The 25,576-nt window shown below is 38.5% G+C and overlaps 1 protein-coding gene across 2 annotated transcripts in view; it reads left to right on the forward strand.

Annotated features, from left to right (window-relative positions):
• JAG2 (jagged canonical Notch ligand 2) overlaps positions 1-25,576 on the forward strand; it is a 69,025-nt gene that overhangs the window by 38,408 nt on the left and 5,041 nt on the right. Inside the window, exons 6-25 of one of the 2 annotated variants that reach the window (XM_053981241.1) lie at positions 6,316-6,446; positions 6,836-6,955; positions 8,862-8,975; positions 9,815-9,928; positions 10,485-10,598; positions 11,126-11,172; positions 11,435-11,608; positions 13,957-14,107; positions 14,390-14,554; positions 15,097-15,210; positions 16,224-16,337; positions 16,713-16,826; positions 17,763-17,879; positions 18,573-18,600; positions 19,457-19,542; positions 21,717-21,830; positions 22,025-22,140; positions 23,417-23,662; positions 24,096-24,227; positions 25,244-25,400. In XM_053981241.1, coding sequence (XP_053837216.1) covers positions 6,316-6,446; positions 6,836-6,955; positions 8,862-8,975; positions 9,815-9,928; positions 10,485-10,598; positions 11,126-11,172; positions 11,435-11,608; positions 13,957-14,107; positions 14,390-14,554; positions 15,097-15,210; positions 16,224-16,337; positions 16,713-16,826; positions 17,763-17,879; positions 18,573-18,600; positions 19,457-19,542; positions 21,717-21,830; positions 22,025-22,140; positions 23,417-23,662; positions 24,096-24,227; positions 25,244-25,400 — 2,468 coding nt within the window. The remainder of the gene's footprint in view (positions 1-6,315; positions 6,447-6,835; positions 6,956-8,861; positions 8,976-9,814; positions 9,929-10,484; positions 10,599-11,125; positions 11,173-11,434; positions 11,609-13,956; positions 14,108-14,389; positions 14,555-15,096; positions 15,211-16,223; positions 16,338-16,712; positions 16,827-17,762; positions 17,880-18,572; positions 18,601-19,456; positions 19,543-21,716; positions 21,831-22,024; positions 22,141-23,416; positions 23,663-24,095; positions 24,228-25,243; positions 25,401-25,576) is intronic. The other variant, XM_053981242.1, reaches the window with a different exon arrangement.

The raw sequence follows: 25,576 nt of genomic DNA on the forward strand, positions 1-25,576 counted from the left end.
GATGTAGAAAAGCTGGAGCTGCAAAATGAGCTACAACTACCAGGAGTATTGGTGGTGTAAAAAGTGTTCTAGAGAGTCTTTGTTAAATCTTGGACTTCTCAGAGGCGATCCAATATCACTGATGTCTCACTTGCGGTTTTGTCATGGTTGGGTGGATAACATGTTTAACATCAACACTGGGGAACTCTGTCTAAACTTTTGATTTAAAAAAACTCAGCAGCTGGATTCTTGTAAATTAATTCTTGGGTATAAAGTGAGCTGGTGAGGCTTTTCAAAACAGATTGTTATTGAAAGACTTTAGAGGACTAGCAAAAGTTCATAGAGAACTAAAAGAAAGAAGGAAATAAAATTCCTGCTTCTAAAAATTGGGAGAAAGTAAGAGATGGGGATCTTCCACAGGTGTTTCAGAATGGAATATTGAGAAATCTCATAGGCTGCTCTGAGCAGTAAACTAGAAAAAAACTTCGTTTGGGCAGTGTGCTTAGCTGCTTTGGCATCTGCCCACTTCAATTCCAGCAATGCTGGACTGCCCATGATCCCTAAAAAGTGTGAGGCTGCTGTTTGGCCCCACAGGAATGCACTTGGTACCAGGACTGGGACATCTCCTGCCTCCTCTTTGGTGTAATATATGCTGTCACAACTTCAGGTCTCAAAGATCTTGTAAAATTCTTACCATTGCTGTCTTTCATCATGTTGAGTTCTTTTGCCTGTTGTTACAACCAGTGTGCTTTTGTTATTTTTTTTTTTTTAGTGTCCTAGTGGTGGGCCCTTAGGGAATGTTGGCAAGTGTTTCACAAGTAGACACCTTAAGTTAAACAAAGAATCTCATGTTTTGCTTCTTTATTGGTCAAGGAACTGAGGCATGCTCTGCATGAGTAGGTTGGAGGGTATAGAACGTATCCTAAAGGTGGATCTGCATCTAGGAGATGTGAGTGGGTGTGCAGGAAGTAAAAACATGTAGTGCTTGAACTTGTGTCTACAGCAGTGTGGGGAGTGCAGCTGAACTAGAACAGTAGATCAAAGCAGCACAGAGGACTCAACATCACACTCCAAACACTTCAGAACTTTAAATGTTAGACTCTCTAGTCTGTTCTTGTGGCCTGAATGCCTGTTTGCAGCTGGAACACATTGGGTGTGCTCCTGGCATACATTGTCTGATGTTACCTTAGTTTAACCTAAGAGGAATCCAATTCCTTTGTTCCAAAACAGTTCTGTGATGTGAACTAACACAGCATCAACAGGAATGATCAGGCAGTTCACGTAAAAAGCATGTTCCTGGTGTGAACTAATGCAAATACAGGCACACCCTTAGAGCTACTTATGTAAGTTAACTGAGCAATGTTTTGGCTAAAAACTTTTGAACCATCCCCTCTTCTAACTTGTTCTCAAAACTCTATGTAGTACTGGAGTGAGACTGTTAGCTTTCAATAACTTCCTTTATTGGAGGAGAGAAAGGTTTGTATCTTTTGGTGTGATAAGAATGCTAGGGGTGAGAGGAAACTATAAGCTTTGAGGTAATTAAATTATTTGGGCACATTAATAAGTATGTTTTCCTTTGCTATTCACAAAATTATCTTGCCTATTTCAAAGGTAGGAAAGTGGGCAAAGTGTTTCTGTGACAAGTTTTAGTGAATGAGTACTGCTTATTAACATTGAATCCAGATGCTCAGAATTGTAGGATCTAACAGCTGGACAATATTGCTGCCTGCTGTGCAACTAGTAATCTCCTAAAAGTTTAAACAGACTTTCTTATGGTTATTTTAAGTAAATAACTAATATAAAGCTATTGTTCTGGCCTATGCAACACCATCCTGTTCACGTCACTAGAAAATTTAGTGGTTTTCTATTTAAGTGGGCTATTTCTCCCCCACCCCTGAATGATGCATTTTGCTTCTGCTCTTAATGTCACTGTTTTTGCTTTGTTTTCCTGTATTGAGTGTTGTGGCCCCAGCTTCCACTTGAAACATGATTGGGAGAGGCTCCTTCCAAAAAGTCTGCTTATAAAAAAAGGTGTATGAATACCTCACAAGGATGTTCTCTTCACTCTTTGTATGATGTGCAATACATCAGTAAGGTGTAACCTGTGATATTTAAAGGTTTAAACCACATTGCCTACATCCTCCCTAAAACTTTTTAAAATTTATTTTTAGGCCCCATATTCTTGCCTTGACTTCAGGAATAGACTTCAGTTTGGTGGTTTAGGTGTATTTATGCATGAAGTGCTGACAAAGCTCTGTAAGTAGGTGTAGAATTAATTTAGGTATCCTCTCATTCAGAGCTTTTTTTTGAGGCTAACCAGCATAGATTAGTCATTAGATGAGATGTCCAATATGAAGTTTCTCAGCTGAACTTTCTGCACAGAAGGATCAGGACTCTCAAATAACCAGGAGAATAAATCATGTATGAAGATAATACAAAAGAACTGAGTTTAAGCTGACCCTCGGGGGCACCCTGACTTTCTGCTGTGGTGGCAGAGGCACCTTTTGGATAAGGAGGAGTTAATCATTCAAGGTGATGAGGGGCAATGGTTCAGAGACCATCAGGATCTGAGTACATCTCTTCACCTTTCCACATCACTTCTGTAATTGCCACTGCAGGATTTGACATAAATTTATGGAGTCTGGACAACACTTCCAGGGTAATCTGGTCCCCTCTTTGCCCAAGAAAGTCTAGTTAGACCCATCTAGTTAGTTCCATCTGATTTGGAAATGTTCCGTTTCAATCTAGCTCTTACTAAATAATTATAACAAACTTCCTCAGAGGAAAGCAAAGGCCACTGTCAGATTTTTCCTTAATTATATCTCTTCCAGAAGAACATAAGGAAAGCATATTTCTGTAGAAAAATCTTTTATTAAATTTGATAAATTTTGTTTTAACCAAAAACCCCAAATGTTCTGTTTCATGGGTTTTTTCCTCACTTTCCCCTGCCTCTGAGTACACATGTAACTGTGACCTGCATGTTCAAAGTTCTGACTTTGAGTTGTGTGTAGTGATGAGTGCTTTTGTAGGATTCCCTGATGTTAAATGTACTACTTTAAATGGACTGAGTTTTACTGTAGAAAGTCCTTTATCCTGAAATTTAGCTGTTTGAAGCCCCACTGAGCTGAATTATTGTGGCTTTTTCTGCTTATCAATGACAGCAATGTTTTTTTTCTGCACAGTTGCTGTTTTTCTAATCTCATGATTGAAGGCTTGGCTAGAATTTTTGGTAATGTTAATTCCAGCCTTTTGTTTCAATTCTCATTTTTCTGTTGCCACCAGACTCTCATCTAAGGAAAATGGAAGCTGTCAAGTGTGCCTGTAGAATTACCAGATCTGTTCTCCAAGTTGATGTTTTTAAGATAACCAACCATTGTTCTTCTCTCCCTGTTACACTCTGTGTTAGTTGTGACCCAAAGAGATGCTTTAGTCTGGGAGCAGATGCCTGTGCTTCAGCCTTCCATCAGGAAGTTACTAAACTGTAACAATCTATTTATGGTAGCTTCTTTGTACTGCTAATAACGCAGCAAGGGCTAAGATTAAGCCAGGTCTGATTTTGTTTTGCATGTGCTGGATTGTGAAGACAACTTTGAGCTGATGAAGTCAGCAGAGGGGAAGGACAGAGGAAGTAGAATCTTGATTCCAATAAGAATTTTCTTTGTCTGTTGAACAATGAGAATCCTTATAGATTCTCTATATTTGGCTTTCTTATTTTGTCAGATGTGAAAAATTTAGAATTGCAATTTAGTTGATTCTCAACTGGGATGGGAGGGCAGGGAAGAAGTAACTTTAGCCCACTATTAGCTTCACTGTCTGTTTCCTTTTGCACAAGTGGTTGGTACTTGAAAAAGAATTCTGGTTTGAGTTTTTTGGTTTGGTTTTTTTTTGGTTTTTTTTTTTGGTTTTTTTTTTTTTTCCCTAAATTATATTGAATTTGTGTTTGTACCATTTGGGCTTCTCATAGTGAATCATTAATAATTTTCCTCTTTGGTTTTTTCTTGATATTTTTTGTCATAAATGACATATCCATACCCATAATGACATAGAACATACCCATTTCTGGGTTGGTTTACCTTTATTGATCCCATCTTGCTCTCAGGGTGGGCTGAGATCCATATCAGCATTATCTTTTCAGAAGGAAGTGGAATTAATGCTGCTCTAGCACCTGTTAATGTAGGATGCGACCAGACTTCCTGTTCAAGAGGAAATCCTAATTTACTCTTCCTTGTAAACTGAAGGCTGATCAGCTTACCACATAGTAACCTTTTGACTTGTAAACATTGTGTTCTTTTGGACTGCTTTTAGCCTCTAGAAATTGTTTCCCTCAGGCTTGGTGGTAACTTTAACAGTAAACTTTGACTGTGTTGAATATCATGAAAAAGCAGCAATTTTTTTCTGCTGAAGTAATTTTAATGTCATCGGGCATACTTACAAACTCAAGTAGGTGCTTAAGATGCCTTCAAGTTCTAGAAGGTGGCTATATTTTTCTTTGCATTCTTAAGCATTGCTGCAGTGTTAAACTAAGAAATTTGTTATCCATGGGCTAGAGATAATAAATTGAGTTACTGTGATTATTTGTTTTGTGATGCAGACTTTCAGCTCTTGAAAATGCTTGTTGTATGTGGGTGGGGAGTTGGCTCTGGCTGGGATAGTCATGGTGAATCACTGGTAGTAGTGCCAGGTTTGGCATGGATGAAGATTTGGGTTGGGGCCAGTAAAGTGAGTTGCAATGCTTTTTTTATTATTACCATCCTCTGAAAAGATTTTTCTGTCCTTGAGGAGGAAGGAAGAGATCAAATTTAGCAAGAGCAGTATTTGTTTCCTCTTGCTGCTGCTGCAGCCAAAGAAACAGGCTTCTAAAATACAAGTGTTCTCCAGGCTTCTGCCAGCCCTGCTCAGAGGAGCAGTCGAGGCCTCTGAGCTGGGTGCTCAGCTGAGGCTCTCCTTGGAGATCTTGGAGCTTTTCAGGGCAGAAGCAGGTACTGGGACAGGAGTTCAAAGTAGTTCTAGAACTTCGTATGAAAAGAATGGTCTTGCAGACATTCTGCATCTAGATTCCTTACTGCCAATGTAAACAGTAAGGATTTAAATTCTGTGCTGCCAGCACAGCTTGTTCTGTTCCTCTGGGGATTGATCCAGCTTACTGAAACAGTGGAAGGGGATTGAGTCACAAGGAACCAAGACTCCTCATTTATACTTCTCTTCCTTGTCCTCTCTCACTGTCCCCCCAAAGACTTAATTTATTTTCTGCTCTTTTACACTATTTAAATCATGTGGATAATAGAATGGTAGTGTCAAATCTAAAAAATGCAGTTTTATTTCTAATGCTTTTTTTCCTCTAGGCAATAGGGCTGCACTGTTGTGCATGTGCCCAACTCTCACTCAGTGTGATCTCTTCGTTGCTAGTATGTTTTTTGAATTCTGTATAAGAAATACACTCTTAACAGACAGAACATTTATTTTGTTGGCCCAAAAGAGCAAGCTTACTATTTCTTGGTACTTAAAATATGTGTGAAATATAAATATTAATATAAATATTAGCCTATGCCCTTCCCCCCCCCTTTATTAGTTTGGATTTTAATACTTCCCTGTAGCATAAACAGTTGCTTGTTTTAGCAGAGTTCTGATACAGATTAACATAAAGATACTGGTCTCAGAAGAAATCTTGGGGGAAAAATTTAACTCCAAACCAAATGAATTATTAATGGCTTTTGTTTCTGTTCTCACTCCTCCTTTCTCCAAAGAGTACTTTTTCCATAGTGCCAGTAGAGAACACTGAGGATATATCAGAATAAATCTGTGAAAAAAGGTTTTCTTGAGAAGCCAAGCCTTGAGAAAATTGTCAAGACTGCTGCATTTGTGGTTGCCCTGGTCTTTTAAGCCTGTAGCACTCTAGAGCAAATTAGCTATTATCTTGAAATCTCTCTTCACAGAAAAACACTGTGGTGCTCAATGCAGTAAGCCAGCAGTCTCCTTCTGAAAATCAATTTCGGCTTTCTTGTATCAATCACAAGTTTTGTCCTAGTGTGAAATGATTATGTGAAGATGGGACTTCTTGTGAAAGAACAACTAATTCATGTCCAGTTCTCATAACGTGTAGTGCTTGGTGGTGTTTGTTGCCATTGTGTGTAAGACATTGGAGCAGGATGAGTTCCTGTAAGGATGCTCAACAGGACTAGTTGTGTCCCTTCTAAACAGGATAAAGTTTTGTTATCTGTTGCACATTGAACAGTTGGCCTTGTTCTTGAGAACGGTAAGTGTAGTGTTGTAAATACATGTAAAGCTGATAATGAAGCATCATGTTGCTAACTTTTAACATGTGAACTTACATCTTAGGTGTCATTATGGTTGGCAAGGACAGTTCTGTGATGAGTGTGTCCGCTACCCAGGCTGTGCTCATGGGAGCTGTAATGAACCATGGCAGTGTAATTGTGAAACCAACTGGGGTGGCCTGCTCTGTAACAAAGGTACTTAACATTAATGTACAGGAAAAATAAGTTAAGTTGCATGATTAACTGATAACTCATTAACCCCTCTTTTTTTTTTCTGCTAGTGTGCAACTACCCGAGTGTTTCTGTGCCTTAATTCTTGTGTGGCAGATGGTGCCTAGGCATCAGAAGTATAGGAAGTTCAAGACAAAAGGCTTGGAATTGTCCTGACTCTTCTAACTCCTGCAGTTGTCTCTTGTTCATTCTTCCCTGTTCTGTGGATAGTTACCAGATTACAGGCTAGCCACTGGAATATGGGGATGATGTGGGTGAAGGATGTTCGAGCCTGAAAGGCATCTGTGTGTCTGACTAGGGACTGAAATGGTGGGATCTGTGTTCCCTGCTGACTGAGCCTTTTCTCTGTGCAGATCTGAATTACTGTGGGAATCACCACCCGTGCCTGAACGGTGGAACCTGCATGAACACAGAGCCGGATGAGTATCGCTGTGCCTGCCCCGACGGCTACTCGGGCAAGAACTGCGAAATCGGTACTTTGGGATAGTGCATCTCTCCTTGGAGATGTGCAGCTGCCTTAGGCACTCCTGCATTTCAGTGGGGATATGCTCCATCTCTCCTTTCTGGAGCCTGAGCCTGGCTCTTCAAAAAGTCACCAAAGACAACAGAAATGCTGCACCAGTTTTCCTTTAGATAAGACTGACACTATTTCTTACCTTTGACTTCTCTTCCTTAATCCAAATGTGCAGTTGGGCTGTAGTCTCATGAAACAGGTTAGACACGTGGCTTTCCCTGTTGCCTTACTCCCTGCTGCCCGTTTTCTTGTCTTCTGGCTTGCTGGCAAGCATACATCTTTTCCAAGCTGGGGACTAAGAAAGGTGGAAGTGATGGACACTTCAGTTTCTACTCCGATGTGGGGCTTTGGCCCTATTTTTAGTTGGCTGAATGTGTTGACTATCCTTTTTGATCAACTGAAACTTAATCTTTTAATGTGGGTTTTCTAATATATTTGGATTAATAATGAAACGTTAACTACTATGGAAATGTGCTCAAACCCTCTTACAGAGTCACCTTGAGCAGTCTGAACAAAAAGTGTCTTGTGCCTATTGGCAAAATGGAGAAGAGCATTTAAACCACATCTGTGATGACGTATGGCTTTGACTTGAGTTTGACAGATCTGTGTCTTGAAAAACTACTTCCTATCTCAACCACAGTACAAAGATAGCATGTTGCTTTTTTCTATCTGTGTATGTTACACAAAGACCAAAATGTTCATGTTCTGGGGACAGTTTTGATCTCTGGAGACTTTTCTTGATTATTCTCACCTTGGAGGTAAATGGAGACAGTGTGCAGTTTCTAGTTCTCCCACATTTTGCTTCATATAGTGGTTAGTTGGGTGTTCTGTTTCTTTGTTGTGATGCATTGTTAAATCCTTTTTTTGAAATGTGATATTCACAACTCTTCACTATGAATTTTGCTGTTTCTTGATAGCTAAAATTTTAGGTGGAAAGAGCTCATTTTTTTCCCCACTTTACTGCTTGGCCTTAAGTTCACTAAACGATTAGCAGAAGGTTTTCAGACTTAATCACTATATAGATCTTTGAACTTCTTAAAGCTCTGTGTGGTATTAAAGATACCATCAAAACTTGAATTTTGCTTCAGCTGGTAGAATGTGATGTAAAGTTTAGGCTAAAATGGATGAAATCTTTCCATAGCTTGCCCTGAAAGCTGTGGGGGAGTAGCTTGTCTTTTCAGTGAGGAGGCAGTGAAAAAGAGAGTCATATACTTGCTGAGATCTACAGTGATTTTTAACAGTAGGTTGGTGTGTGAGCTGCTTTAGGTACTGGTACTAAAAAGCTTCCTTGGCTTCTGAGAGGGGAAGTTACCAAAAAGAAGTTAAAAAAAGCTTGTACCTCCTCAACCTGATGGTTTTGTGCAGCCTCTGCCACTGTTAGAGCCCTACATGGAGTGACAAGCAGCATCACTGCCTGTAAGCACCTCCCTATTCCCTGCTGTTTGCAAGGAGCAGTGCTAGAATGAAGCTAAACATACCTTAAACTACTACAACTGTTCAGACCTCTGCATACAGCATATCTGTTTTTTCTCACTGAATTTAAAAGAGGTGCTGGAGTGCTCTGGAAGTGCATGGCTGGAAGCAGAGTGTTAGTGGGGAACTTTGCTGGGATATTGAAATCTAAGCTGTGCTTAGTCATTAGGTGGGAAGGATGAAACATCTTCAGTGAAATCCTGCTTCTTTTTTCTCCTGGGAATCTTAACTCTCAGCAGCTGGGAGAGGAAGGCTCCAAACTTCTGTACTGGTATCCCTCCACTGTTACTTCTCTTGGTTACTTTTAGCCAATGCAACTTTTAACCGCAAATTCTCCTTAATTGGTACTGGAAGAGTATTTAGCAAGAATTTCTTTCCTTCTTTCTCCCCAGCTGAGCATGCTTGTGTATCTAATCCCTGTGCTAATGGTGGAATTTGTCACGAAATTTCGTCAGGCTTCAAGTGTCACTGCCCGTCGGGGTGGAGTGGACCAACATGTGCTATTGGTGGGTATGGACTTGCTGGTGACTGACCTGCTGGGTTGGAAGGGTTGATGCTTGGTGATAACACGCTCTGTGGGTTTTGGAATTTGGTGGTAGTCTTTTACTTTCCCTGTCTTTTAACAGCTGAGCATTGGCAGAGTGAAAAGAGGAGGGTTCTGTGCAGCCCACAGTATTGACTCAATGCAGTTGAGATCTGTTATCAAAAATTTATCAGAAGCATAGCTGGACCATATCCAAAGAAATGCCCTGTTGCCAAAGCTTGTTTGGCAATTCCTGACTGAGCCATTCTGAAGCAAAATACAGAATGGCTTCATTTTGAGAAATATAAATGTGAAGGTCAAAGGTTCTCCCCTTTTTTAATAGTAAAAAAGTAGATTTGCACACTTAAATCTTAAGTGTCTGGTTCAGAGGACAGAGAAGTGGTTGAAATGTATTGTGGGACTGTCATTGGTTTGCATGTTGCCTGTGATTTGCAACACAGGTGGCTTACCTGTTTTCAAACAGCAACTGTCCTCAAAAAATAACCCTCAAAACCAAATAAAAAAACCCTGAAAATTACCAGCCACAGAACCAAAACTGGCTAAATATGTGTTGCAATCTAGGGATATGACTTTCGATGAACATACAAATCATATGTAGGTTATTAGGTTATCTGTTTCTTGTTTGCTTATCTTCTCTGTCACAAAAATGTGAGAAATCCTAAGTAAAAATTAGGTTAGCAATGTTAGCCTGTGCCTAGGCTTGTTTGTACATTTTCCCCCTTCATCTCAAACTAACTTTGAAGCACAAGCTGTTAAGCCAAGCTTTATGCTGTGTAATGGAGTCCCCCTTTGCCTTTGCAGATATTGACGAGTGTGCATCGAACCCCTGTGCTCAAGGAGGGACCTGCATTGATGGTATCAATGCATTCGAGTGTATTTGTCCACAACAGTGGATTGGAGCAACTTGCCAGCTTGGTAAGTAATTCTAAAACTTTGGAGACTACTGGAGATTATTCCTAAACAATTTATAATTATGTGTTTCTGGCATGGTTTTTATTGAAGAAAATGTGGAATATGTGTGGTGTTATTGGTATCTTAGCTCCTCTTCAGAAGCTCTCAAAGCCAGAAGTTTCAAATGGATTTGTAACTATTTAAGCTCCAATTTAAGCTTACTTGTAATAGTTCTTTTAGAATGCCCCATAACTTTTCTGTTGCAAAATGTAGCATTGGTGATGGTAACTCCTTCTCCATGGTGGCAGAGCAGTGACTAAGCTTGTGGAGGCCAGAGAAGGATTTTCCCTGACTAACAAATTGCCTTTTTGAATTTTGGCCAAGGGAAGAGTAAGATAACATGCATGTGCTGCTATAGGCAAGTGTGCATTAAAATCCTGTGGTATGTGAATTAGTGCCCTACCAGTGTTTAATATGAGCTTCTGATGCTGGGATTGCATGGACACTTTTGCTTGGTGGTGTGGTAATCTGTTTCTGGGTTTGTACTTTATTCTATTCTTTATTTTCTCTTCTTTCACAGATGCTAATGAGTGTGAGGGGAAACCCTGTGTTAATGCTTACTCTTGCAAAAATCTCATTGGTGGATATTACTGTGACTGCATTCCAGGATGGACAGGAGTAAATTGTCATATCAGTTAGTATTTCTTTAGTATGTATGTTGACAGTAGGATGCTTTGTTCTTTAAAAAAAAATTATGATACGTGATAGTATACGTACTTTAACAAGAAAAAAATACCTGTTGTCAGGATTCTTCTAGCAATGTAAATTGAAAATACTGTTCAAAAATTTATTTTGAAAGGTAATTGGTATTAAAGTGATCTTAGAGATACACTTTAATAAATCTCTTGATGCTTACATGTTTCTGAATGATATATACTGATTCAATTTAAAATACTTTAAAGCTAAAATGTTAGATATGAAATTAACTCATATTGAGATCTCATTTTTAGTACACTGTAGTGGAAATATAGAATGTCATTTCCTATTGTTTATTTTTTTAAAATAGGGATCTTTTAAGACATCAAAATCCTACCTTTCCTTTGAAACATCTAGAAAAAAACCTTTTTGAAAATCACATGTTCTCCATTTTTATGCTAAACCTATACTTTTCAGGTTAGTCTTGAAGTCTAAATTCTAATGCTTTGCATATTTTATCCATAGATATAAATGATTGTCATGGACAGTGCCAGCATGGAGGGACTTGTAAGGTAACTCTTGTTTATTACATTCCATGTTGAAAATTAATCTTTGACTGGTTATGAGTTTTATAGTTTGCAATTACAGTTTGGTTAAATGAGTTCAAATGTTAAAAATGTAACACTGTTCTTGCAGACTCTTGCACCCATTTCACAAAATAAAATTGTGGTTCTACTGCTGCCCGCAAATCCAGAAGTAACTTGAATTTTTGTGTACAAGTTTTGTCAATAAACGAATCCTTCTACTTTTCCTTCTTTTCCCTGCTCTGCAAAGGATGAAGTGAACGGTTACCACTGCTTGTGCCCTCATGGTTTCACAGGAAAAAACTGTGAGATAGAAACCAACGAGTGTGAGAGCAATCCCTGCCACAACGGGGGCCGCTGCAAAGACCTGGTGAATGGATTCACTTGCCTGTGTTCCCAGGGATTCTCGGGAGTCTTCTGCGAGGTGAGGGCAGTGCAGACATTACTGCAATGCTTGTCATGGACTGAATTCTTGAAAGAAATATATCTCTGTGTTTAAATGGGAGTAACCCAAGGCTGGAGCGTCACTGCCTGTCGTAGCTGTTACCTGATACTCTGAATAAGCAAATTTGTTGTGCAGTGCTGTCATAGTAGCTGGAACACTTGAATTTGCAGCCTGATAAACTGCAAGTTGTTGTAAATAGGTGTTGGCCTTCCTAAGGGTTTTAAGGCTGCAAGTATTCCTTAAGCTTGAAATGTTTTCTTTTGCAATTTTCAGGACCTGTGTCCTTTTGTTACACTGGAGTGCTTTAGGTTCTCATCCTAATAACTCTGAGGTACATAATTGAATTACCCTTCAAGTAATCCTACTGCTACTGTAGGAGTAGAATAATTATATATCAATTATTTGTGTTATATTTAATGGTGATGATTAACATAATTACTAAAGGCAGGCAGATAGACAAGTATTGGCTCTCAGAACTTTGTCTGAGATCATTTTAGGAACATGGAATTCTAGTGCTTAAGGACTCAGATCTGAAATATTGAAGTCTTAGTGGTAATTCCTAAAGTATTTCATGGTAAAGAAGATATTCCTCCTTTCTAGGGAGGACATTAGGCTTTTCAGTGTAAAATTATTTTGCATTAAGTATTCACTTTCTGGCTTTTGCTGATAGTCAAATTCATCTGGATGTTATGCTTAGTATCAACTGGAGACACTAGGCTAGAATTTTGTTGGATTTGCTCCAGATCTTTCTGTAGAGGATATTGGAGTGATCTCTCTTAAACATTTTATTCTATGTTATTTGCATCGTTACAGAAATAGTGCCCTCATTTTATTCAAAATTTAAAAGGACTGCAGATACAAACCAGTTTAATCAAACTGGTGCAGCACCTAATAGCTCATGAACTGTTTCTGCATAAGGATCATAACTTCAGTGCTCTACTCTGGGCTGATTCATACAATACTGTGTAATTAAAGTTTTAGCAAATGTGCTTGAATAATAGGGGGGAGTTGGCTGCTTGCCTTGTGTGCTGCAGGAAATATCTACCATTGATTCCAGATGCTGAAGTACCAGCTACTGAACTTGCATTGGGAAGGGGAAATTTACACTAATGGAAGGAAACAAATGGAGACATCTGATAGAGGAGATCTGAGAATCTTTCTCAGACCATAGTTATTTTTTTATAGCTTGCTTTGAATGTTCTGTGTGAGAGCACGAAATGGTTTGCTAAAAATTTTCTGTTGTGACTGCAATTGTATGTGCTCTTTTGAATTAAATACTTAACACCATTTGTGTTCCTTCTCCTTTGGCTAGTTTGGCATTTTTCTCCTATTTAGCTACTGAACTGCTAAAAATAGGGATCAAAACCACTATTGGACTTAGCTGTCAACTTTGCAGACATGAAATTATCTTTCTCCTAAGAGACATGTGAAGAAAGAGAAACTGACTGGAGGGGAGAAAAGCAATCCTTAAGAAAAAATAATTTGGAGGAAATATACTATGATGTAAAAATATCCATTTGAGGCTGCTTTGTGGATTTTGAGACCAATTTAGGGCATCACGAATCAGTGATCTTGTGTGTCAGTCTAAAGCAGAAAGCAGCAGAATTGTTTTGCCACAGCAATGTCTATGTTAAACATATTATGAAGGCAAGGTTTAAATTTTGCTCTCTGGATCAGATGGTCAAAGTTCATCTCATGTAACTGTGTAAATTGGTGCGGTGATGGTATTTTTTAAAATAAGGTCCTGAGAAGCTGGGTCTAACTAGATCTACTTTGAGCAGGAGGTGGGGAGTAGCTGACCTCTAGAGGTCCCTTCCAAGCTGTATGGTTTTATAATAAATTCTATGTGTTAATTGAGATGGGAAGAGAATTTGCTCCAGGGGATGGGATTTTGTTCAGGTTCTGTGTATTTTAAATCACTTGCAGACACAAAGCTGACAAGTGCACTGGTATTTAACTTGCCTTGTGGCACTTGGTACGTGGGTGTGAGGGACAGAGAAGTGACTTACAGTGATCCAGAGAAGTTGTAGTAAGGTGTCTCCTAATGGCTTAAGTAATTATTCTCTGAGTTATTGCAAATGTACTTATTCAGCCTCCTCCAAAGGAGTATTTTCTTTAGCAGTGTCAGAAATGCTTTGTATTAGGATAGACTAAAGTAAGCTGAAGTTTCTCTGTCTTGCAGAGGGGAATGCAATATTTATGATTCATAAACCTTAAAACTTGAGGTTCCTTGTGCATTAGCTTCATCTGTATCTCTGGCAAAGCAGATAATGCTGCTTACTCCTGGGAAATGAAGCAGCTGCTGCTAACTGTGGTCTCTCTTACAGATGGATATTGATTTCTGTGAACCTAACCCTTGCCAGAATGGGGCTAAATGTTATGATCTGGGAGGAGATTATTACTGTGCCTGCCCTGATGACTATGATGGAAAAAATTGTTCTCATCTCAAGGACCACTGCAAGAACAATTCCTGTAAAGGTACCTGCTGTTGTCCATAAATCTATCTTGATGGTGGTACATTAAAAAAAAACGCATTTTGGGGAATAGTATAATGCACAAATGTTTTTATTGTACTCACTTGGACTTCATAAGATAGCAAGGCAGTGAGAGGAACTGCTCCTCATTTAAGAAGAGCTAGACGGTAACTTACAACAAACACAAAATTGTGATTTGTTTTAATTCTTGTAAAACTTCTTTTAAAACTAAAATCTGGTTGGTGATACAGATCATTAGTCTAAAGACCTCTCACTTCTTTTTCAGTAATAGACAGCTGTACAATAGAAGTCTTCACTAATGCTACCCAAGAAGGAATCCGTTTCATTTCATCCAATGTTTGTGGGCCTCATGGACGGTGTATTAGTCAGCCAGGAGGGAATTTCACTTGTGCCTGTGACAGAGGTTTTACTGGAACATACTGTCATGAAAGTAAGTAGGAGCTTGTAAAACATTATTCCTTTTGCTCTAAGTTTATTTGAAAGTTAATGTTATGAAGCTTTACAACGTAAAATAAAACATTAGATTTCAGTAAAGTTCCATAAGGTGCTGTTTCAGGTGTACTGCTTGAAATTGTTTCTTCTGGAGCAGTCTTTTTAGTGGTTTACACTTCCTCTGTGATAGAAAACTGGTTTCAGTCCAACTTCAGTGTAAATGTGTCTGTACCCACTACCTTTATGTACAGTCTTACAAGACACAGATTTCTCCAAGAGGGGACTAGAACTTGTATTGCTAGTCTGGGTGTTTTTAAACCCCTGGATATTCTTGCCAGCTAAGCATAATGCTCTGGTTTGACTTGACTTACTACATGAGAGACAATACAGCCAGAAGCCCTACCAGGCTTGAAAACAGATGTTTGAGCCTTTCTTTTGCATGTACAAATGCAGTAATAACTTTGTGCTGCTTTTCCTAGGCACACAACTGTAGATCACTCCTCTGAGTAGGTGGAATAATTGTTGACTTTTTTGTTGTAGATATCAATGACTGTCTTGGGAAACCTTGCAAGAATGGTGGGACATGTATTGATGAAGTTGATTCATTTAGGTGTTTCTGTTCAAGTGGCTGGGAAGGAGAGCTGTGTGACACAAGTGAGTACTGCACAGTGTTTCAGGGCCAAATGATGCAGCTTTGTTGTAACAGAGATGGTTGGTATGTGCTTAATAATGGGGTAGTTTCTCTGTCCTATAATTGAGACTTGTTTGCAGAAGTATTTTCAGAAATAACTTCAGGTAGCTGCTCTAAAAGCCTCAGCTCCTTTAATAGGAGCAGAATCTGATTCTTTGGTATAGTTCAGCATTTATTTCAGGAGGAGAAACTTTTTTGTCCTGGGGATAGGCAAGAGTGTTGGCCAGGAAGTGAATTAGGCCAGTTCATGGTTAAGACACCTCAGAGGAAACTGCAGTTGTTTCTTTTTCTGCTCTGAATGGAGCCTATTCTAAAACATGATGGCAAGGACTTGCTGAGACTTATTACAGGACATGCATCAATTAAGATGTGAAATACATTCTGAGCAGCTTTTGGCAGCTATTGCTGTCAGAAGAGCCTTTTGTGTGGTCTAGATGAAGTTTGTTCTGGAATACTTATGTTCCCCCTATTAAAATGTTTGTCTCAAGTGAAAGGAGCTTTCTCTAAAATCCGTAATTGTGTTTAATGTGTGCACATATGTATGTATGTGGTTAAGGCACCTCTAACAGCTGTAACTGTATTTTAAAATAGAACAGAAAAAAAGAACCTTAACTGTCTCTCTCATTTCCCAGGATGTCCTGTGCTGGGGCTCCTTTTCAAGACATTGTGGTCCCTACTAGAAAGTTCTTTCTAAAGTTCAGAATACAGCTGTTTGTAAAAACAAAGCTACTATGGTGCCTTACTGAGAAGCCATACTAAATGGTCCTTCTAAGCTGTCAGAAAGTCATAATTCATTATTCTGTATTAAATCAGAGTATTTTCCTTGCTTGTATAAAGATAACCTCATAATAATTAGGATTGCTGTCTTCCTAGGTCGTACAAAATGTATTTTCTTTATAAAAAGAGATTTTTTTCTGTTTTCTCATGGCCTTGGCTGGGCTAGATCATCTAATTTGAATAACTGGGTTTTTTTTAGATTTCAATGACTGTTCTCCTAACCCCTGTCACAACGGTGGCCGATGCATTGATTTGGTAAATGACTTCTATTGTGAGTGCAAGAATGACTGGAAAGGCAAAACTTGTCACTCACGTAAGTGTTCCTTGCTTTGATCTTTAGATTACCCAAAGATTTATTTTCTTCTCGTGGGACTGGAGTTCCTGAAATTTAAAATAAAACAATTACAGTGAAAAAATAGGTGCACTTTCATTACCCCTTCCAGTTTCCCAGTCACAAAATGGATCATTTAAAAATATGTATTCCTTCATGTAGTGAAACAGTTTTGTGAGAGGTGTTCTTAGATTCCATTCTTTGGGTTGTTTATTGTAGTACAGCAAGTGGAACAATGTGTTTCTGATACTGGTGCATTTAAATACAAAGTCTCTTTAATTTTGTGATTAAAAAGTACTTGTTTCTAACACTCAGTGAGACCAATGAAAATTCAAACTGCTTTTTTGTGGTGTGTAGGTGAATACCAATGTGATGCAAACACTTGCAGTAATGGTGGGACATGCTATGATGATGGAGACACATTCCGCTGCTCATGTCCTCCAGAGTGGATAGGAAGTACCTGCAACACTGGTAAGCTTTTAAAATTGTCTACAGATAAAGCCAGAAGAAGCAGAGAAGTGTTTAAATAATCAAATGTTCAGTAAACAGACACACTGTTCTGGCTGGTTAGTTCTAAGCCATTCCAGTTGGGTGGTGACTGAAATTTAAGTAATTTCTTCCACTCACATGACATGATACTGATTTTTAGGAAGCTGTTCTCCTCTGGCTTCTTATATTATCTTTTCCATAGCTTCTCTCCTAAGCAGTTTTAGAGAACTTGGACTTTACTCTTGGTATTTAGAGGTCCTGTGTAAAGGTTTTCCTGGGAACTTAGTCCCCTACTTGGCTTGAAGAGTCCCAAGGTTTGTGATCATGAGATGTATGAACAGGCATACCCAGGAATAATGAAATTAAGAGGTTCTTCCTGGGAGATTTGCAGAGTTAATGCCTGCTGTAGGGAACTACTTGATTTTTTTTTTTCCCTTTGGAGACTGAATATAGTATCTGTGGTGCATCTTTCTGAAAATGAAACTTCCATTTTCATTAGGAAGTTGAATGAAGACAATTTAGTACAGTTTTTCTACATTTTTTATACAATTGCAGCCTTTAATCAAAACCTGAGCTTTAAATACTAGTATTTTATTGCAAAGAACACCTCACAGCCTGGGTAACTCACTGCCAAAGTATTAATTTAGCAGTACTTAAAAAATGCTTACACAAATGGGATAGAAAAGAGATAATTCTTTTTTAATAAAATTTCATGGTTCAGTTAAACAATTGAATTGGGATGATGGTGAAGATGGGTGAGAGACTGTCATGTGATTGAGTATTTCTGGAGTTCTTTTTACCTTTTTGTAAGTTTTTTACTGTGAATTTAAATGCTGTTTAGGATTGTGACACTGACATATCCAGATGATAGGTACTCTTTGTTTTCTGGGCTAATAGACACTTTTTCTGTTTTCAAAGCTAAAAACAGCAGCTGTATTCTAAACCCTTGCATGAATGGTGGAACTTGTGTTGGCAGCGGCGATTCCTTCTCGTGCATCTGCAAAGAAGGATGGGAAGGACGCACATGCACACAGAGTAAGGCTTTTCTCCTTTCTTCCCCTGCATCCCCCTGGGATATTGGGAGTGTCTGGCAGAGAGCTGTTAACTGAAACAAAGCAAGTTTATGGGGTTCATGTGCCAAAATATCTGAATCATTCAGAGTGGGAGGTAGGTAAAGAAGACGACGCTCGAGTAATGAATGAAGAGTTTGTCACGCTGCTTTTTGCATCCAGTCTCTGCCAAAATAAGACTCTTGGCCTTCTATAAAAATACAATTTTGGGAGTGTGTGCAGAGTAGGAAAAAATACTCACAGGAATAATTTTAATAATGAAGAGGATCTGGAAAGGCAGGCAGTAGTGTATAAGCCATTTTCTCTGAGGATAGCAGTTAACTACTTTGGCATACCAAGACAATGAATTGGTTAGGTGGAGTTAGGCCTGCAACTTTGATTTTTATTTTTTTCCACCAAGGTGTGAAATTGGAGTGGGAGGGAAACTCTAAATCTGATTTCTGTTTTTATGCTGCCTACTGTTGATATATATGATAATAGAACTTTTTTTGCAAGTGTGGAAGAAAACATTCAGTTCTGTATATTTTTCTTTACTTATCAAATATAATGGCTTCTGAACTATAGAAGTATATATAATTTTATATAACTATAAACTCTGTTTATATTTTAGAAAATAAATTGTGCCACTATTTACACTAGCCAATATTCTTTTTTCTAGACACCAATGATTGCAACCCTCATCCATGGTAAGTATACGAACTCCAGTCCTGTACCTATTGTGAAAATACAAGTGAGCACAGTAATACAGATTTACATTACGGATTGGAACTAATTTAACTCTAACATAATTGAAGCCAGCCTCTGTAAAATATCTTATAACCATTTTTTTGCCTGTGCCGTATTCCTTGACATTTCTTGACAGCACCAAAGACCACAAAACAATCTTGAGTTGATTCATGTATGAACAAATAAAAGTATTTTAGTGTAGTCTCCGTGGTGGAACTGACCAGTAAATTACAGTGGTATGAAGTGAATCACATATGATAACATTTGAAGCATCTGTAATTGGATAAAGTAAAAAAATGAGAAATCAAAACCTGTTACTTTACAGTAAATAATTTTAAATAATATAAAAATGTCCTGTTGGACCAATTACTATGTTTAAACATGTTAAAAAACAAAGCTGAATTTTTGGGAAATAAAATGGGAATATTTTAAATACAGAGGCTGATATTTTTAGTTGAAGAGGGGAAAAAACTGGTTGTGGATGGAACAATCTGCCTTGTCTTTCTCAATTGTCCACTCTGATGCCATCATCTGTGCTTCATGTATTAAAAACCAAACTTGGGCTTTCTTTGTACTCCTTTGAAAGTGCTGTTCTACCTCCTTGAGTTCTGTGGATATGCTTCCTCATGCATCTGTAGGATGTTGCTGTTTAACTATTGACTTGCTAAGCAATATTGTTTATCTAGCATTATGCTTTTGCTCTTGATAGAAATAAATTGTTCCCCCTAAAGAGCAGCAGAAGCTTTAATTAACAAAGCTTTAATTGACCAGTGAAACAGTGTAGATGGCTTGTTAACCCCACTTTTTTATTTACAGTTACAACGGAGGGATCTGTGTTGACGGAGTGAACTGGTTCCGATGTGAATGCGCCCCTGGCTTTGCTGGTCCTGACTGCAGAATCAGTAAGTACCTGCATGGGTAAAGACCTGGATGGTTGTACCACTCTGCACAAATTGGAAAGAACACCTGGTGACCCTTTTTACATTAGCTCAACTGAATTCCAAATAATGAAGCAGAAGCCACCTGTTAGCCAGGTACTGATACCTTGTAAATAATAGCAGCTTATGGTCTGTTACTCATTTCATTAAATGGCACTGAAATGAGTTGGCTTAAAGACTTGATTGCTGGATTCTCGTGGATAATTCTGATGTTTCTGGGGTGCTGGCTTCGTAGAAGCTTAAATTTTAAATATTTCTCTGTTGATAAACATCTTGTTGGTAAAGATGACATATATCTGAATGTGTTCCACTTAATATAAGAAACCAAAATGCACTGAGACATTCCAAATGGAAACAAAAACATTGAGTGTAGTGCTAGCACATGAATAACAGAAATATGATAAAAGTCTTTCAAAGCTAGAAAACAAACCTATTACACTGCAATTATTCTGAAGGGTAGAGGCCAAAAAGGAGGAGAACAACAGACCCTAAAGGTATTTTGAAGTGTTTTGGAACAAGCTGCTGGGGGGGGTTGTTGTTTGGTTGTTTTTTTGGTTTGTTTTCATTTTGTCTTTTTAAAGGAATTTTACCATTTTAACTTGAATGAATATATACTTTATTTCTACTTTCTGCTTTGGAAGATCAGACTTTGAATATTCTGTAGGCTCAAGGCTTCTGGGCTTGGTCCTTCCACTCCATCAGTATGGTGATGTGCTTTCAAGTTGAGACTTCACCCTCATTTTAGCTTAGAGCAAACAAGCCAGCACTTCTGGTTGGAGGGGTGGAAGCATCAGCTTAGGTGGTGTCTCAATACAGAGCCAGGCATGGCAGAGCACTGTGTGTTTATATCCAGATACCCAAAAAGGGATATTGAATTCTCTTTGCTGCTCCTCTTCCCCTTAAGGCTAGGATGTCACAAATACTGTGCATTTGTAATGGAGCTGCAGATATTTTTTTACTTGTTTAGACTGGTATAGATGGAAGGAGTAGCTCTGAAAAAAATGCCTTTTATGGCTGATACAGAAAAATATTTAAATCATCTTTTTCAGCATACTCAGGCTGGAGGATCTTAAACCTATCTAGTGTGAAGACAGGAGAGAAGAGTAGTTAAACCCTGTTGAAGTTTAGATCTTAGTGCACTTTTGAAGGAAGTTAAAATAGAACCAAAAGCTCTTACATAACCATTGGATTGTTTTGCATTGCCTACAAGTGTAGCAGTCTCACTACTGCCATTTATCATGTTCATTTTCAAAGTCCTGTACTTTAAAATAAGCTGATACCATGTATTGCACCAGAACTGGTGTTTAAACAGTTTTCTCTGGTGTGGAAAGGGCATTCATACTCAGTGGAAGGAAACATTTCAAAGGATGCTTTGGAAGAGAGAGGTTCTGGTTGAAAATGAAGCAGTTGGTGCCTGTGGCTCACAACTTGATGAACTGGTTTCTGGTGCATAAATCAGTATTGGTCACTTCCCCAGGATAACAAATGACACATTGCTGTCCATCTGAATGGACCATGCTTCCATGCCTTTTTCCATTGGTTTCTGTGGCTAAGCCTCTGAATCTTTGCAGGTTTTGTTAAAGAGGCTTTTATGCTAAGTATCTATGTATTAAATAAATATACTCATGATTTCAAGGTTATTAACGTTCATCAAATGTGTGTTACAACTGTCATTCTTCTGCCTTTTGGTCACTTGTATTACAGCAAGTCACTTCTTTGAGCATTGTTGAGCAAGATCATTGTTCAGCTTTTGCACTCTGATAACTTTATGAAAACACATGCTTTTGTATGAAGCCTAAATGTCTGAGATTAGTGTCAGAACAGGATGTAGGACTTGTTCTGTAGCTGAATGTGGACAGGGCACTAACACCTTCAGCTGTCCAACACCTCTGGTCTGTGAGATGAGTCAGCATATGACTGCTGTTTTGATTACCAGAACTTCAATTAGAGTGCAATTATGAGAAATCTGTTACTGGTTATTGCTGAAATGGCAGAACTGTTTAATTACAAGATTAATTCTATAGCCACACTGTCCTTTGCTTTTAAAGAAAGGAGATACTGTTAGATTACACCTCAGTAAATTATTAATTACAATGTCGTGTGTCCTTGCCACTGAGTTTTACCTATTTTCTGTCCAGATATTGATGAGTGCCAGTCTTCTCCTTGTGGGTATGGTGCCACCTGTATAGATGAAATAAATGGATACCGATGCACTTGTCCTCCTGGAAGAATTGGTCCTAGATGTCAAGAAGGTATTCTTATATCTGCTATCAACCTTTACCCAAAACACAATAGGGCACAACGTAGCCAGTATAAAGTTTATCTACAGTAGTCCGATATGTAAGGAGCAGTAGCTAATACTTTTAATTTAAATTTGTACAGTATTTATTATAGCTTGAAGAGATGAAGTGTCTGAATGTGCTTTTTGTTTTGTTTTTTCCTTTAGTGATTGGAATTGGAAAGCCTTGCTGGCTTAAAGGAATGACCTTTCCCCATGGCAGCAGGTGGGAACAGGAGTGCAACAGCTGCCACTGTTTGGATGGACGTATTGACTGCACCAAGGTAGGCATTTTGGCCTATTTTCTTAAACTCTAGTGGCTGAAACAAACTCATTGTTCTTCATGCACCAGTTAGTCTTTGTCTTCTTTAAATTTCATTGTTTGTTTGTTTTGGTTTTTTTTTTTAAGTGGCTTCCTGTAAAAGTAGTTATGGATTTTCTTTAATATCATAAGTTACTGTCCTGCTGTCAACCTGCTAGAACAGGCTCTCTAGACTGCTTGTTGCAGAAAATAAAATATGAGCTGGAATAAAGGATAAATAAATCACACTGCTGAAGCTTTGCAAACACAGTTTTAGAACTCCTAATTTTGTGAAATGTGAGTTCCAAGGGGGAGGACATGTAGGAAGAAAATTTTCACTGGGTATTAACTCCTTTTTTGTATTGTTCTTCAGTAGTTTTATGGATTGACAGCTTTCAACCTTTGTATATTTATTGTGAACTAGATCCTGTTGATTTTGTGACTGAGGACAAGTAAGACCTAAAAGCAGATTGAACATGTACCTTAAATTCAACTCATCTATGTGTGGTACTGGGTTTCTTCCATGTATAATGGAACACTTGCACTTTGTTGCTGACAGTTGTGCTTTAAGAAATCCCTAAGTTCCTAACAGCTGTACAGTACTATGTAGGATCTTAAAGGCTTCGTGGAATTGTAGAATATCTTGAGTTGGAAGGGATCCCCAAGGATCATCCAAGTCCAGTTCCTGGAATGGAGCTGTGTTTGGAAATTTGCTGCACCCCAGTAATTTGTGGGTACCAGCAAACTGTTACCTTTTGGGAGCATGGTTGGAGTGGTTGTGCTTATCACCAGTGTCCATCAGCTCTTAACATATTCAGCATTCTCTGGCAGGGGTCTCAGTTATGAATACTGAAGAAATTATTCTTTGTGGCAATATTCTATATTATATAGAATATTCTATATAGTAGAATATTCTATATAATATAGAATTATATTATATATATTCTTTCTATATTATAGAAGCCTAGAGGACTAGATTAAAATAAACACTTAGATTTCTGTATAACTTGGTTGACTGGGACAAATCCATAAACTTCTAAGGAGATGTGCCCAGTCAGTGTTTTCTCAGATTATCTTTGCACAGATTTTTACTCTTGTGTCTGTATTCAATGTCCTCATTTCCTGGAAGAGCAGATCCATCTGTTAATATAACTATAGCAGTTTCAAAAGACAGATATTTTTCTGTGTGAATTGCTTATTTGGACTTGATGCATGAGAGCAACTACCTGTAACAGTGCTTCGTTCTTTTTAATTCCTAGGTGTGGTGTGGAAAAAAGCCTTGTCTGTTACACAAATATTGGGATAATTCCAATAACCAGTGTCCCATGGGTCAAGAATGCCAGGAGAAATACATGAAATGCTTTCAGCCACCGTGCACAGAGTGGGGAGAATGCAGTGCCTCTGAACCTCTGCCTATCAATATCAAGTGTCTGCCTAATTCTGGGTACTTGGACAATGACTGTGCTAGAATTACTTTAATTTTTAATGGAGACAAAGTCCCCCAGGTGAGAATGGAATTCTTAATGAAGTGTGGCAATATATGTAGGGATCTATTCTATGTCACAGCATGCAAGAGTAAGGTTTCTAGTGAAACTCCTTGCTATTATAAGCTTGGAAATTTTATTACTAGACTCCTGTTGCTTTTAATTGTCTAAAGGGTGAGGCAAAATTCGGCTTTGTACTGAATATTCTATCTTCTTGAGTCTTGAAGAACTATTTGCATTTCGAGATGGGCTCAGACTGTACTAACATAATCATGCAATCCCAGTTTTTTGCCCTTCATTCCAAAACCCTGTTCTTTGCTTTTCTGCCCTTTCTTGCTCCGCTCTTTTCTGCCTTCATCAGTTCTTAGCAACTGCAAGAACTCTGAAGATCCTTATTTTTACATGTAATTTTTTACTTGAACTAAAATAACACCATCTCCCTTGCTTCTAACAGGGCACTACAACAGAAAATATCTGTTCTGAAATCCGGTATTTACCAGCTACTAGGACTGTTTCTAGGGACAGAACTCTGATAATATTGTGTGATCCATCTTACTCCACAGAGAACGCAGTGGAAGTTGCTATTGTAAGTACGAGATGTGTGTGTGTATATATACAAATATGTTTTCTTATTAATTGTTACTGGGGAAGAAGTTGTCCAAGCTTGTTTCACTTGAATGCAGGTGGAGCAATCTGTGGCCTAGTCTTGTCTGCAAAGCAATTTTGTGATCTCACAATTTCCTACACTGCCAGAGAGCTGAAACTGCAGGTTTTGTTAATGACAGATGGCTACTACAAGCTCATGATAAATTACTCTAAAGACTAGTTCAGCCCAAATTAGTGAACAGGTGCCTACTTGTTCTGTCAGAAATCTTGGGCTCTTGACCTTCTCAGTAAGGGAGATATGGTTACAGGTAGCTGGATTGTTCTTGTGGAGGGGTTTCTGCTATGCATTTAGTGTATGGCTGCTTCAGGGATGTTCTTTAAACATAAGATACTACGTGAGAAGTGGAAGAAGGTGCAAGTCAAGTAGATGAAAGTAACTGCTGCCCTAATGAACTAAATACTTATTTTAGATGTATTTACAGTTCAATCACTCCATGCCTGTGTATAGCTTAGTTTTCAAGAGAGAGTTAATCTTCATAGTAAATGTTTATCCAGGCAGAAGCGGGACTGTCTGTCTCTGCTAGTACTGTAAAGAGCATGCTGAGCCACAATGCAGGGAGCAAAGTGTATGGTATAAATAGAGTAGACTGTTATTAGTCCAAGCTTCTATCTAGATAATCCACATGTCTTGAACTGCTCCAAACTATGACTAAGTTTAGCTCATCAGTTTAAGTAACGTGGAAGTCACTGCCTATCCTTTGAGGTATGTTAAATTAACAAGTAGGTGTGCTACCCACCAAGTCTGACACTGCATCTGCAGTTTGGGTAGAGCCAGCCATGCTGTTGCTGTGGTAAGCTTTTACAGAACTGTTTGTAGCTACTGTCAGGCAAATTCAACTGAGTGAACTCAATTAAGATGTTGCTGGATTTAAAAAGTACGTTTCCATGGTTAGGTGACTGCAATAACTTCTTGCTTTCCCCCTTCACTCCCATTAGTCCTTTGTCCCACACCGAGATGAACAAGATAACAGCCTCATTCAGAATGCTGCTAATACAATAGTAAATGCCATCACCAAGCGACAGAACAGCACGGTCATGTTGGCAGTAACTGAAGTCAAAGTCGAGACCATCGTTGTCGGGAATTCATCATCAGGTAAGGTTCCAATGCATACCTACTCTGTGGTATGTTTTTTGTTCCCCTGCTATCAGACTTCTCTTATCTTTCTTTACACATTGGAGAAAATGATCCACTGGGTTGTGTTTTTAGTTCCTGTTGCTAAGTGAAGAGAAAGCGGCTTTGAGATCAAGATTCTGTGCTTGTGTGCTAGT

The sequence above is a fragment of the Vidua macroura genome, chromosome 6, assembly GCF_024509145.1.
Source record: "Vidua macroura isolate BioBank_ID:100142 chromosome 6, ASM2450914v1, whole genome shotgun sequence".
NCBI classification, from domain to species: domain Eukaryota; kingdom Metazoa; phylum Chordata; class Aves; order Passeriformes; family Viduidae; genus Vidua; species Vidua macroura.